Raw genomic sequence first — 15881 nt, 5'->3', positions numbered from 1 at the left:
TAGGGGGAAACATGATCAGGGATGAAATCCCCAGAGGGCAGCACCTGTGACCTGAGTGGGTTTGGGGAGGGGATGCCCGAGGCACAGCTGGGCCCTTGGGACGGCAGGGCTTCAACGACAGGTCTCTGTGTCCATGGTTGGAAAGCAGTGAGTGTACCTGCATACAGGCACAGAGTCCAAGCCCATTAGGATCTTCTGGAGGTTCCAGGCCACATCACTGCAGCGCATCAGAACTTGGGGTCAGTCATGAGTGCAGGGGCATGGTCGCTGAGCTCAGGCAGAGATTTGGGCACGAAGGGAAGAGCGGATGGGCCTGCCTGCCATTCAACTTGCGTGAAGCTGGGCTCCAATCTGCCGCCAGGTTGGACTTAGAGGGAATTCAGGATCTCTCTGTTTTTGGTGTTTTCTAATGCCCGAACTGTGTGCACGGGAAGCTGAACTTTATACCTGTCAGAATAACCTAGAGGACTTGCTGAAATGTGGATAGGTTGCATCTTCATTTACTCCAGAGTTTGAATACCATTCAAGACCCATTTTTTTTCCCCTGTATGCCTGTAGAAATTCAAAGCTTGCTTACACTCATTTGGTATTTTATTTTACTGCTTTTTTTCGTTACTTGTCAGTTTGTATACTAAGTCTCTATAGTTTTGTTCTGCATCTACATTAACTAAATACTTCAAAGCTGGGGGTAAATCCAAAGTTAAAAAAAAAAAAGAAGTCTATACCTCTGGTACATTCTTGAATTTTTAAAAATACGTAGAAACCCAGCTACTAGTAATTAAGGGCTTAGACCACTATTGTATTCTATTAAAAAGTCATTTCTATCTCTCACTGAAAGTAAGATTGTTAATACAGCCTTAGAAGAATGACAGAGTGGAAAAAAAATTTTTTTTCAGCTGTAGCACATGGAAGTTCCCTTGCCAGGGACTGAACCTTCGCCATAGCAGCAACCCAAGCTGCTGCAGTGACAACACCATGTCCTTAACCTGCTGCACCACAGGGGAACTCTTTTGAAACTTTTGATTACATGTGTAAATATATAAGAAGTCTTCTTACTAACAAGCCTTTTTTTCTCCTTAGATATTAAATTAAACATGAAGAAAAGTATTATTAACACCCGGCGTTCTTTGTAAACATTCCCAATGTAATCGTACCAGATATTGAAAAGGAAATAAGAAGGATGGAAAATGGAGCATGCAGGTAAATGCCTGCATTTTTCTAAGTTTCTTTCTTTCTTTCTTTCTTTTTTTTTTGCTTTTTGCCTTTTCTAGGGCTGCACCCACAGCATGTGGAGGTTCCCAGGCTAGGGGTCTAATTGGAGCTGTAGCCACCAGCCTACACCAGAGCCACAGCAACACCAGATCCGAGCAGTGTCTGTGACCTACACCACAGCTCACGGCAAGCCCGGATCCGTAACGCACTGAGCGAGGCCAGGGACCGAACCTGCAACCTCATGGTTCCTAGTTGGGTTCGTTAAGCACTGCGCCATGATGGGAACTCCCATTTTCCTAAGTGTTTTTATTCTAAGTATTTTTAATACCAGCTGCAGTTCTTAAATTGACTAGGCTTAATTTTAGTTTAGCTTTCAATTTGAAACCTTGAATTTGTAATTTAATTTTATGAATTTATTTATACTTTGAAACAGCAAAACTTTAACAAATGAACATAGATATTATTGTGGTCATTCTTTAGAAGCATCTATGCCAAATATTTCCTTAGTCGCTGGCAAGACTTTCTTCATGGAACATTTCACATCTATGAAGATAACACTGCCATAGAGAAATGGGAAAAAATGACTGTGAAACGCTAACACATTTTAAAGGTATATTTAAAGTAATAAAGTGGCTACCCAATTAATGAGCAGAACTTGTATAAATGTGGTTGATTATTTTTAGTGGAAGGAAATGGTTATAACAAGTTAGTTCTGAAAACTGTATAATATGATCTAAAGTACAGATATCATATCATACTCTCTATTTGATAAATATTGATATTAATGAATACATCAACAATACAAATATGAAAGACCTAGAAAGTAGTTTCTTCTTCTTCTTCTTTTTTTTTTTTTTTTTGGTCTTTTAGGGCCTCACTCTTGGTATAGGTTCCCAGGCCAGGGGTTGAATCAGAGCTGTAACTGCCGGCCTACACCACAGCCACAGCAATGCCAGATCATCAATCCGCTGAGCAAGGCCAGGGATCAAACTCGCATTCTCATGGATACTAGTTGGGTTCGTTAACCGCTAAGCCGCAACAAGAACTCCCTAGAAAGTAGTTTCTTAATTACATGTGTTTTACTGAATCGTGTATATGCTCTGTCTAATTTCATATTCTGCACAGTTCTCATTTCACTCTTTTTTTTTTTTTTGGCTTTTTAGGGCCGTACCCACGGCATATGGAAGTTCCCAAGCTAGGGGGTCAAATAGGAGCTGCAGCTACCAGCCTACACCATAGCCAAAGCAAATCGGGATCTGAGCCACATCCGTGACCTACACCGCAGCCCACGGCAACGCAGGATCTCCAACCCACTAAGCAAGACTAGGGGTCAGACCCAAATCCTCATGGATACTCATTGGATTCGTTTCCACTGAGCCACAGTGGGAACTCCCTCATTTTACTGTTACTAAGGGTTGTGGTCTGTATTCGTTGAGAGGGAAGGAGAAGAGATGAGTCAAAAGTCCCTCCAATGTGAAATGTTTTTCCCCCTACAACGGTTTAAACATTGAGCTAATTCCTCTCTGTCTCTTATTGGACCCTTAGCTCCTTTTCTGATGACGATGATAGTGCCTCTATGTTTGAAGAATCAGAGAGTGAAAACCCCCATGGAAGGGATTCCTTTAGGAGTAATACATATGGAAAGGGACAACCTCACAGAGGTGAGCCATATGATCTACCCCTCCACGTCTGTTTTTAAACTATTATTTAGACGAAAGAAAGTTGTTCTACCCCTTCACTCCGTGGGCTTGGCAAACGCTCCTGCTCCTCAGCCACTCTGCAGCTCTCGGGAGTAAATCGCTACGTCTGTCCCTTAGCCTTTTCTTCTCGTGGGAAACTACCATTGGGGCTCCAAGTTGTAAACACACTTGCTCGTCCTTTTCCCTGAGCCCATCCCTTGAGAAACCTCATGCTTTTAGTCCTCTCTGATTTCTTCCTCTCTGATCTTTCTTCCAAGCAGTTTTATAGGAGAGGGGGTTAGCTATCATTCTCTAAAATGCCCTGTCCCATTTGACTCTGCTTTCAGGGAAGCAGAGCCCTAGAGTGTGTAGCTAGAAGAGAAAAGTGAACAAAATCCTTAGTAGGAAAAAAAAAAATGCACTCATGGAAACTTCAAGCACAACTCTGAGGATGTGGCGGGAGTGTGGGGTTGGTGTGGATGACGAGTGTCTACCCTGTCACACATATTGACTTTTTCTTTGGTTTTCTCCCCATTTTTCCCCCCATCCTGTTTCTTTCCCACTGACCACTTTCAGCTTTCATACTCTTTTCATTTGTCTTGTCTTCCCTTCCTATCTTCCCTGACAACTGAAGCCTTAGATCTCTTTCTGGGAGTCAGCAGCACCCAGCTTGGCTCCCTCAGGGCATGGAGGATGGTAATGGGATGCATTGTAAATATTGATGCATAGGCATTTACGAATCACTTCGGTTCATTCAGCAACTCGTGCTTGGTGGAGGGTCTATATTTTCAAAAACTTGTCTAGGCACTAGTTGGTCATGGGTAGAAGCTGAAAAGGATGTGTGAAGACTGTTCACTTACCGTGGACATTACACACAGGGTGACGGTTATGATTTCACTGTACTCTTTCATTTTCTAGGGAGCAGTACTTGCCTGGAGCCATTGCACTTTTCAATGTTAACAACAGCAGCAATAAGGAGCAGTAAGTACATTCACAATAGAACCAAACCTTTGTTTTTGAAGAAAACAAGTTTTTTTTAAAAAAAGTAGAAATAGGAGTTCCAGCTGTGGCACAACAGGATTGATAGTGTCTCTGCAGTGGCAGGGACACAGGTTCAATCCCTGGCCTGGCACATTGGGTTAAGGATCCAGCACTGCTGAGGATCAGGTTGGATTGGATTCCTGGCCTGGAAAATCCATATGCCTTGGGACAGGCAAGAAAGAAAGAAAGAAAAAAGGGGTGGTAGAAATGCATCTGAATCTGTTATACTGCACATATTTATTAGGCAAACTGTATCTACCACAATGACAAAGATATTTATTATTTTGTCATTTGGTTATTTCCTTTTGAAAAATGTGGCTACCCGTGTTGAAAGTATTATGTGTGGGAGTTCCCGTCGTGGTGCAGTGGTTAACGAATCTGACTAGGAACCATGAGGTTGCAGGTTTGAGCCCTGGCCTCGCTCAGTGGGTTAAGGATCCAGCGTTGCCGTAAGCTGTGGTGTAGGTCGCAGACACGGCTCAGATCCCAAGTTGCTGTGGCTCTGGTGTAGGCCAGTGGCTACAGCTCCGATTAGACCCCTAGCCTGGGAACCTCCATATGCCATGGGTGCGGCCCTAAAAAGACCAAAAAAAAAAAAAAAAAGAATTATGTGTGTATGTGTTTGAATATGAGTAGAAAAACTGCATGCGGGCAATGCTTCTCTGTGTGGTTAGGATTAGGGTCGCTGAAAAAAATAAACATAATTAATTCTTCCCTTTTTGAACCAGTGTGTCTTAGATTAAGTTCCCCAGGAGATGGTCTCTGAGTTGGAGGTTTGTATTACAGAGGTTTACTGGGAGTACTCTCAGAAACGATACCTAGAAGGAAATTACGGGAATAGGATCTGGCAGCGGGAGAAGTTGAACTTCTGGATAACTTCCATCTCTGCCATTATAGTGCTCCATTCACATCCAGCTTTGGGGAGGCTGGTTTTGTCAGCTCGTTGAGTCGTTCTGTATACTTGGTTATTTTTTTCTTCTCCGTGGCATATGCTATTTGATGGGCAGCAACATGGGATACAAAGATTTTAAAACCTTGTGGTCATGTCTGTCAATCCATTCAGTCTGCCTATTTTCCAAAACTATTTTTCTTGATCTTTCAATATTTTTTCATCTGGTCCCTGACCAACTAGCCAAGGCATTGTGACTGCCCATGAATTCTTACATATTCCTAAGTTGGGACATTTCTTTTTCCATACAGGGTGGATAACTGTGCATTGCTTGAAACTATGCCATCAGTAAGATTAACCTCACTATCTTTTAAGGCCACCTCTAAGTAGGGCTGTATTGTAGACAATAGCTCATTTTGGCTTGCACTCAGATGCCAAGTTGACTCATCCACAAATCATGCTATCAGCTGCTCCTACAAACCTCGTATATGGCCACAGGGAGGGTGAGGAATAGCTTCGATGCAACAGCAATAGATGACATGGGGAGAGGATGCCAAGCCACCTGCTCAATCCCAAATATAGCAATTCTTATATGAGAGATGCTTTACAACCTTTTGACTTGTTAGTTCTGGCAGAATTCAGCTCACAGTCAAGCAGCCATTTTCTGTTCCACTAGGTAGTTCTCACACCTCTAGGAACTAGTGGAGAAGAGGGTTCTGCCAATGACCAAATAGATGCATTCCATGTTTACATTGATGAAGTGGAGAAATGACCACAAGGGGGCGTTCTTAGACCCAGTGGAAGCTACCAAACCATCATATGTCTCTCATTTTAAGGGAGTGGGTTATGATGATGCTTTAGTCCCTGGGTCTCAATAGTAACTTGGGTCCTGTCGCAAATGGTCTTGAACGTATCTAGGGACTCTTTCTTTTTTTACCTCCTCATTTGCGTAAGTAAATGACCATTGGGTTTTTTTTGGAAGAAAGCCTGGGAAATCATTATTGAATATACTTGCTATGGCTTTGCAGAGTCCTTCTTCATGGGGGCTTGGCTTCTCCTCCAGTCAGTGTTTTCATTTCTAAGGACTACCTCACATTTAGAAACCATTCAAGGGGTTATGACTTTTTATTGGGTAAGTTGCCCTCAACCTCCTGATCATCCATTCCTGATTTTTTTTTCTTATATATGCTTAAACAGTACCCTAACATGCCAGCAGGATGTCCATCCATCTAAGAATGCATTGTTTTATTAATCTCTTCCATAGCTTTCTATGAGTTAAGACCCTGGCTTCCATGCTCACCTTTCTGTTCATTACAGTTATCAGATCTAGGAGTTCCTGCTGTGGAAACTGAATCCACGGTGTCTTGGGAGCCCTGGGACACAGGTTCGATCCTCAGCCCAGTGCAGTGGGTTAAGGATCCAACATTGCAGCAGGTGTGGCTTAAGTTGCAACTTCGGCTCTGATCTGATCCCTGGCCTGGGAACTCCATATGCCGCAGGGCAGCCAAAAAAAAAAACCCCCCCAAAAAACAACCAACCAACCAAACAAACAAAAACCAAACCAAATCAAAACAAAAATTATCTGATCCTTTTCTCTTCTGACAGGTAAGCACTGCCATTGGTCTCTGTATTTTCTAGGTCCTGTCATCCCTGTTGCTCTCAGGGAATCTAATTCAGCATCTCTCAATCTTAGTCCTGGTCTACAGAGAACAGCACCACTGAGCTTCTCAGCAGTGGGGGTGCCCCCCTCACCAGCACATTGCCTATCGTTTTTGTAGCCTCTGAGCCCTCTTCTGGGCCATAATCAGTTAGAGGAGCTATTTTCCTTACTTAGCATATCATTTCAGCCTACGACTTCTCTGAATCTTTCCAATACCTTCCTCTACCATCTGCCATGCATTTTGTAATTTCTATTTCACTTAGTGTAAGCCATCAGCTTCTCTGAGCTTCTAAGCATCATCCAAGAAGTGTGTCAGCACCATCTCCCAGGGTCTATGCTACAGCATTAGGTCCTGTATCATAGGAATGCACTTTCATGGCAATAAATTCCACATTATCCAACTTTATCTTCTATTCCTGTTTGTACATGACCAGCTTCAGTGCCAAGCTTAGGTGCCATCTCCTTGTCCATTTTATCTTCTGTTTCTCCTGCTGCGCTATTCCTACCAGACTAAGTTCATTTGTATAGTTGCACCTGAAGATTTCCCTCCCTCTATCATCCTTTCTTTTCTCAACCTCTCCAACTCTTACCCATACTTCAAGGCCTAGGTTTAGACCTATTTCCCTTAAACAGCCTTCTCTGACTATCCCAGAGGTAAAGAGATGCCCGTTCATTTATGCCTGAAAAACACATTTTCCCCAAGACATCTGAGCCAACAATGGCAGAGTACAATGACCTTAGGTCTGTTTGACACCAGAATCCATCCTTCTGCTAATAGAGAAAGGCAACTGCAGAAAGAGGCCTCTAGTCACATAATCTACACTCAAGAAGAAAGTGTATATAGGAGAAGGTGATCTCAACTCCAGCGAATGATTCTAAGAATTGGGATTTGAACTATGTTGCCACAGAGCTTTTTGACTGTTCATAAAACTGCTTTAGCAGGATTACCCCTCTTGAGAAAATTGATGGCATTTTCTTAAAATTCTCAAAGCGCTTATTCAGACATAAATGTAAATGATGTTAAGAAGCTTATATTTTAAATAACCTTTTTTGGGGTATATATCAAGACTTTGAAAGTGCACTGTTGTCCTCTGTTATTTCTTAAATTTTCCTCTTTGCATTTATGCCTGTATCCACCTCCATTTTCTCCAGTTTTCCACATGCACTAATTCCAAGAAATATTTGTTCATTTGTTGTATTATTTGGGGGCATGTCCATTTTTTGTAGAATCTCTACCAGGAGACCAGATTTCTGGTCTCTGAGCACAGGGGCAGGTTTTTGAATGCAAAGCCCAGAATTCTTGCCCCATGGAGAGGAAAGTAAATAAGAATGGAAGTCAGAGTGGAATTTGATTATGTAACAGAGCTATTTTTTGTTTCTGTAGAGAACCAAAAGAAAAGAAGAAAAAGAAAAAAGAAAAGAAGAGGTAAGACTTTGCGTAAATGATCCCACTTTTTTCTGCCCCTAACATTTTTGTATTTTGCCAACTACATCTCTCACTTTTCCAGCAAGCTAGATGATAAAACTGAAAATAAAAAGGACCCAGAAAAGAAAAAGAAGAAAGAAAAGGACAAAGACAAGAAAAAGAAAGAAGAGGAGAAAGGCAAAGATAAGAAAGAGGAGTAAGTTTTTTTTACTGGCATTGAAATTAAGAATAAATTTGTGATAGGTTTTGGATGCAGGGATAATTTCTGGCAAGTTTTTAGTAAAGAGGCCTGTGTAGAGACTAAATAAATTGTCATCAAATGTAAATTTAATTTTTTCCTTAATTTCTTTAAAATTAGCAATGGTAACCTTAGTCTTGTTTTCTTATCAAGAATTTTCAATGTTATGGTTAATTTCCCTCCTAAAGCACTGGTGAAGCTAAACTTATCATTGGGACATACTTAGGATCCAAGGAAAATTTGGTTCCTAGGATTTTACCATCAATTTTTGAAATTGAAATGAAAGGGGTTCCTGTTGCTGGAGTTCTTGTTGTGGCTCATTGGATTAAGAACCCAACATGACATAATGTCCATAAGGATACGGCTCAATCCCTGGCCTTGCTTAGTGGGTTAAAGATCTGGCATTGCCGTGGTGTGGTGTAAGCTGGCAGCTGCAGCTCCAATTCAACCCTTAGTCCAGGAACTTCCATGTGCCATGGCTGTGGTTTCCCCCCCCCCAAAAAAAAGAAAAAAAAAATTTTAAAAGAAAAATTGAATTAAAAATTTAATAGTTTCATTAAGCTTTTGAGTCATAAATTCTGTGTGGCAAATATTCTAAATTAGTCTCATTGCAGACTTCCTGTCATGGCTCAGCAGGGTTTGTTACATGGGCTCAGTGGGTCAGCAATCCAGCGTTGCTGTGAGCTGTGGTGTAGTTCACAGACATGGCTTGGATTTGGCATTGCTGTGGCTGTGGTGTAGGCCAACAGCTGCAGCTCCAATTCAACCCTCAGGCTGGGAACTTCCATATGCCAGGAAGTTAATAAAATAAAATAAAATAAAATAAAATAAATCTCATTGCAAAAGCCAGACATAATTTTGAGAGCAGTATAAGAACTGCCCAAACACCAGCTATATGAAAGATCCTTTTTAAAGTAAACATTTAAGAGTTAGAATTTCACAAGGATGAGGCTGAGTGAAACTTTCAAAGTTATCTTGTTCCTTTTTATTAAAGAAAAAATTGTTCTCTAAACTTACTCAAAGATAACTCTTACCAGACAATGGTTTAATTAGGTGTGCTTGTTAGAAATTTGTTGACCTTGTATAAAAGGAAAGATCCTTAAAAATGTAGGCTTGATATCAGAAAGTTTTAAAAAGTGTCATATAGTTTCTTTGTTCCTCTCTCCCTCCCTTCCCTCCTTCCTTCCTTCCTCTTGCTCTCTATTGCCTCCCAATTCTTCATACACAGTTAAGAACAAGTACTTTTTATTAGATTGTGTTATGTTGTTCTCTCCACATAGATGAGAAAGAAACCGTGGGTTCCCCTCACAGTGTGGTCCCCGAGTGTTTTGTTACTTGGTAGTGGGCATGGCAAAACCACCACTCTTCTATCACCCACAACCTGCCAAATGCACCTGTGGCACATCTAGCATTTGGCATGATCTGTGCCATTATTCTCCCCTGGTAGCTAGAGTGATAGAAGTATCTGCAGCATCACAGTATAACAGCACTTTAATAAAAGTCTAAAGCATGGTTTAATGTAAGACTGGTAACTTAACTATCCATCCATCCCTCACCAACCAGTTTTCTTCTGACTAAGGCACTTATGCCAAGCTAATCTTCCCACTGTAAAGTGAGCTTCTCCAGCTTATTTCTATTTCATTAATTGTGGGTGATGGATATAACCATATCTGATATAAAAATAGGATATAAAGACACTCTTGTTTCTTGGTAACCTTCCCTTTATTTCTATTGCCGCTATAGGGAGAAGAAGGAAGTCGTGGTTATTGATCCCTCAGGAAACACCTATTACAACTGGCTGTTTTGCATCACCTTACCTGTTATGTACAACTGGACCATGATTATCGCTAGGTGTCTGTATATTTTTGTGAATCTCAATCTTCTAGTGTCCAGGTTGACTGACTTAACAGTGTGGCCTAGAGCTCTTCAGGACATGCCTCCTTTCTCCACCACAGGTTCTAAAGAGAGGCTACATCCCATACTCAGTGTGTTTTCCTAAGATCAGGAGTAGGTGCTTTTGTTCCCAATATCCTTGGAAATCCAGTACCCAGGTGGGAGGTGTAGAAATATGCTTACACTTTTGATTACTCAATCATTTAATTAGAGACATGGGAGAAAACTCTTTATTTTCTTTGGGCTACAAGAGAAAAACTTTCGCAAAGAGTAGAAAAAGGTCAAGGATCTAGGTTTTACAGGGCAAGGCACATCTGCCAAGTGATAGCTATGGTTCCCTGTTTTTTAAGACAGTAAGATACCTCAGTTGTCCAGGGCCAAGGGTGATTTCCTGAGACATTCTGGGTGCAAATATTCAATGGGAACCTGGTTATCAATGTATCTTACCCCAAATATTTTGATGTTAGCTTGAAGCCTTTTATTCTCATTTGATGTTTTCCACAAAACTGACTAGTATAATGGAAAGAATGTTGAAGTTCAGAAGTGTGAGAAAACTAAATCCAACCCTCAGATTCAGGAAAAGATTCGGGAAAGTCATGGTTGACTAAATGGATTCTAAAGACCCCTCCCAGCCTTAGTGTGTTACACGTCTCATCATCATAAAAATTATACAAAGGGGACATTGACTTCAATTGGTCCATTTCCTTTTATTTATACAAGTTTTTCTTTTACAGAGCATGTTTTGATGAACTTCAGTCTGATTACATAGAATACTGGCTCATTTTTGATTACTTATCAGATATAGTCTATCTTCTCGATATGTTTGTACGAACAAGGACAGGTAACGATGTTCAGTTTTGGCTATTTTGTCATTTCATGCTTTTATCTCGCTATGTGATTTGAAATTCCCTAATTCAATTATTTGCCCAAAAATTTTTTTAAATTTGTTTCTGAGGAAAAGACACCATGGAAAGCAAGAGTATCACATACCCATCTACAGGCTTAGGCCACTCTGACTGATTCAGAAGGAGGATGTTACTAGGCAGCCTTCTCAATGTGGATTGATGGCTTTCCTCCATTATCCTCTTCAGTGGGTTTGCGCCAGGGGAGTGACATGAGAGAGAAGAGAATTATTCTGCCAGCTCTGTAGGGAAAGTGTAATTGCTGCCTAATGGAGTTACCTTGAAGAGGCATGGCGGGACTATCATTGTACCCAGCAAAGTTGTACTAGAAATTGTATAAGAGATTCAACTTAATTCATCTTTGTGGTCCATGATGAGGCATTATGGACCAAGCATCTGGGCAGGATCTAATAGCTTCCTACTTAAATATTCTTGTTCACTAGGTATAAACTCATTGTTTCTATACTACTCTCCACATGCACAGGTAACCAGTGTTTGCAGAGTATGGCTTTGAAGTTTCACTATGTAAAATAAGAAGATTCTTTAATGTCAGTGCACTGAAGCAGTGCTTCAGTTCTCTTCTATGCTCAGCTCTGGTAATCAGTATCAAAAGAGAAAGAAATTCTTTCCCTAGTGAAATATATCACAGTGCTAAAACTCTGGGTTTAATACACAAGGCCCATGGTAGCCGCTTAGGAGAAGGGAAGATCCTAGATGTCTAAGGAAGCCTGGGGGGCAAGAAGGAGAGATGAAAATCCTGCCTTGATGTATAGATGCTTTACACTGAAGGAGCAAGGCAAGAATACACACAATCGTCAGACAGCAAGGAAGTACCCAAGCTTCAAGGGTGGGACTGGGATTCTGACAAGAGGGTAGCATTCGGAATCAGGCACAGTGCTAGGGTGTCCAGAACACTTTCCAAGTTTATAAAAGGAATGACTTTTACCTGGATGAGATGCTGAATCTACAAAGATTTGTATATAAACCTTGTACAGACAAGATACATAGATATATATCTTGTTTCAAACTCAGTGAGGTTTTTTTGAGAGTTAATTTAGGAACATATGCCATTGTTGGCATAAAAAGGAATAAAAATTAATTTTTTTTCTATTTTAGGTTACCTAGAACAAGGACTGCTGGTGAGGGAAGAGCTTAAACTCATAGATAAATATAAATCAAACTTGCAATTTAAATTGGATGTCCTATCCGTGATACCAACTGATCTGCTATATTTTAAGCTGGGGTGGAACTATCCAGAAATTAGATTAAACAGACTGTTGAGGATCTCTCGAATGTTTGAGTTCTTCCAGAGAACAGAGACAAGGACAAACTACCCAAACATCTTCAGGATCTCTAACCTCGTCATGTATATCATCATCATCATCCATTGGAATGCGTGCGTGTACTTCTCTATTTCCAAAGCTATTGGATTTGGAAATGATACATGGGTCTACCCTGATGTTAACGATCCTGAATTTGGCCGTTTGGCTAGAAAATATGTATACAGCCTTTACTGGTCTACACTGACTCTGACTACCATTGGTGAAACACCACCTCCAGTGAGGGATTCTGAGTATGTCTTTGTGGTGGCTGATTTCCTAATTGGAGTGTTAATTTTTGCTACCATTGTCGGTAACATTGGGTCTATGATTTCCAACATGAATGCAGCCAGAGCAGAATTCCAAGCAAGAATCGATGCGATCAAGCAATACATGCATTTTCGAAATGTAAGCAAAGAGATGGAAAAGAGAGTTATTAAATGGTTTGACTATCTCTGGACCAACAAAAAAACAGTAGATGAGAAAGAAGTCTTGAAGTATCTACCTGATAAACTGAGAGCAGAAATTGCCATTAACGTTCACTTAGACACATTAAAAAAGGTGCGTATTTTTGCAGACTGTGAGGCTGGTCTCTTGGTGGAGTTGGTCTTGAAATTACAGCCCCAGGTCTACAGTCCTGGAGATTATATTTGCAAGAAAGGGGATATTGGACGAGAGATGTACATTATCAAAGAAGGCAAACTTGCTGTGGTGGCAGATGATGGAATCACCCAGTTTGTGGTATTGAGTGATGGCAGCTACTTTGGTGAGATCAGCATCCTTAACATTAAAGGCAGTAAAGCTGGCAATCGAAGAACAGCCAATATTAAAAGTATTGGCTATTCAGACCTGTTCTGTCTCTCGAAAGATGACCTCATGGAAGCTCTAACCGAGTACCCAGATGCTAAATGTATGCTAGAAGAGAAAGGGAAGCAAATCTTGATGAAAGATGGTCTGCTGGATATCAATATTGCAAACGCTGGAAGTGACCCCAAAGATCTAGAAGAGAAGGTCACCCGAATGGAGGGGTCAGTAGACCTTCTGCAAACAAGGTTTGCTCGGATCCTGGCTGAGTATGAGTCCATGCAGCAGAAACTGAAGCAAAGACTAACAAAGGTTGAGCAATTTCTAAAGCCACTTACTGACCCAGAATTTTCAGCTATTGAAGGATCTGGAGTTGAAAGTGGGCCCACAGACTCAACACAGGACTGAAAAGCGGGCTCTTCATAAGGACATGTCTCATGATCCTTTTGATGATGGGATGAAGGGAGCGGTAAATTGGAAGAGGAGGAAGAATCAGCTGGGAACTTTTCCATAAGGAAAATGTGCTTTGGTGCAGGGCTCAGGGCCATGCACTCACTTGTGAGGTACTGTATCTAAAAATCTCACCCTACTTAGAATTTTTCACAATGGACAATGAGCAAAGATATGAGCCACCTAACTTGTCAGTAGCTGTATCTTCTAATTTTTTTCACATGTGCTCCTTTTATGCAACACTCTTATAACAGTGAACAAGTATCCCCAAGTTCAGGCAATTTATATTGTGGAGGAACAACTGGGAATTACCACATACGTCACGTTCAGGATACCGTGAAAAAACATTAGAATGCAATAAAGTAAAATCTAAAACTATGGTGGATATTATTTATTTGATAATCTAGGATCGTTTAGAGCTTTCAGGTCATTTTAAGGACCGTAGTCATTTTAAGACTTGGGCAGGATGGTTGATATTCTGGTTTTATCTTACTGATAAAAGCATGACAAATCATATATATATATATATATATATATATATATATATATATATATATATAATGCTTTCGTCTGATTTGTCATGTCATTCATAAATATGTATATATGTGTACATATATATGAATGACATTGAAAATCATAAAATGTTGTAGAAATCTTTTATAGTAAAAGTTAAAATTCTCTGATTATTGAGGCCTGGCATCAGGGTCTATATCGTCCCTCTCTATGACAGGCGAGTAATAAGAAAAAGGGACAAAGGTAATACTCTTGCTAGGTGGTGGACAAAGGAAATTGTTATGTTAGAAAAGAACACCCGAAAGTTCTGTGGTCCGGGATGGGCACTACGGGAGCTTTATAGAAATTCAGAATCTCAGGCCCTCCCCCAGGCCTGCTGTATCAGAATCTAAATTTTAGCAGACCCCAAGGGAATTCACACCCACAGGAAACCTGAGAAGTACTTAGAGAACCAAGAAGGAGCTGATGGGAGAATGGTTTTAGAAAATTAAAGGGAACCGTATGACAAATGTGTGCTCATGGAAGACATTGTTAATCATAGAACTCTCTCCTGCTAAGCACAGATACTTAATAAATTCTTAACGCAGATCATCAGAACCGACATGAGACTTCTATCCCTGCGTATAAAAATATGACTTAACACGGCTTCTTGTTAATTTGACATTTCCGGTAATTATGTGGACCTCAATCAGTGCATACCAATGGTAGAATCTGTCCTACTCTACCAACAGAATAGTCATTAAACTATGTGTTAATATTTATTAAACCAGCCTTATGTTTCCATCTACACTTTATCTCTTTAGTATCCACTAGCATGTATTTCTTCACTACAGAGGAAGTGGCTAGTCCTGGAGTGGGTAGATCTTCAGCAATAAATAACATGGTTTCTGCCTGAGACAAGTGCTTCTTTTCTTCTCTTTACTTTCTTATTCATATTATTCCTTCTCCTTCATCTGCATTTTATTCTTTTCTCTGTGTTCCTTCTTGCCTATTATATATATAAAAAAAACCCTACAAAACCACTAAGGCAGTGTACAAAGGCTTGCTGGCTATTCATATGTGGAAGATTGGATAAGATAGGAATGAGTGAGGGTTATGCACCTGCTCAGAGCTGGCTCCCAAAGGAGAAGAAGCCCCATCATTGCATCCAGGTAGGTGGGGACTTTGAGTCTGATTTGGGCTAGAGATGTATCCAAGGGTTCTGATTTGATGACCTCTGACCCAAAGCTCTGTGGGTCTTCTTGATGCTTAAATCAAAGTAGCACCTTCTTGGTTCAAAAACTTGGGCTAGGGAGGGTTTAGCCAATTTCTTTTTCACAACTCTTCCAGGTAGAGGCTCTGACATGTGGTGATGGGGGCTCCAGTTGTAGACACTGAAATTGCAATGCAGAGGTTCACAACTGGGATCTGGCTTCATGAGGGAATTTTTTCTTTTTTTTAAGATAGGGAACATACGGCTTTCATAAGACCAATGGTAAACATGCTGATGCCAAAGCAGGATTTAGCAAAACAGAGAAAACCCATATTCCAGGCTAATTCCAACCTCCAAATGGCTGTGTGGAACTAGCGTCTTAACATATTAAGACTAGGGCAGGCTTGATACAAGAATGAGTGAGAACTGGCTGAAGTTGGAAGATGTTTTAACAACTGCATCTGAGAGGAGATGAGAGGGAGAATTCTGGGACTGGCAGATGGCAGGTCAGCGAGAGAGCAGAAACTCCATGACCTAGTCTTGTCAGCATGTCTGATAAGTACCCTCCACCCTCTCCAACTCTATTATAATGTAATGTTCTCATAGGAGAGCACACTTCAAAGTTTTGCATATACTTTTTTAAAAAACCAGCTTTTCTAACTT

The 15881-nt window shown here is 40.7% G+C and overlaps 1 protein-coding gene across 1 annotated transcript in view; it reads left to right on the top strand.

The window, feature by feature from the left end:
* Positions 1-13892, top strand: part of CNGA1 (cyclic nucleotide gated channel subunit alpha 1) — a 72580-nt gene extending 58688 nt beyond the window's left edge. The window contains 9 exon segments of the mRNA XM_047798635.1: positions 1081-1122; positions 1125-1200; positions 2758-2872; positions 3808-3872; positions 7866-7907; positions 7990-8103; positions 9889-9996; positions 10773-10879; positions 12057-13892. Coding sequence (XP_047654591.1) covers positions 1081-1122; positions 1125-1200; positions 2758-2872; positions 3808-3872; positions 7866-7907; positions 7990-8103; positions 9889-9996; positions 10773-10879; positions 12057-13471 — 2084 coding nt within the window. The 3' untranslated portion in view covers positions 13472-13892.
* Positions 13893-15881: the final 1989 nt, after the last annotated feature.

The sequence above is a fragment of the Phacochoerus africanus genome, chromosome 10 (genome assembly GCF_016906955.1).
Source record: "Phacochoerus africanus isolate WHEZ1 chromosome 10, ROS_Pafr_v1, whole genome shotgun sequence".
Taxonomy (NCBI): domain Eukaryota; kingdom Metazoa; phylum Chordata; class Mammalia; order Artiodactyla; family Suidae; genus Phacochoerus; species Phacochoerus africanus.
This window is presented reverse-complemented; position numbering and strand designations above follow the sequence as displayed.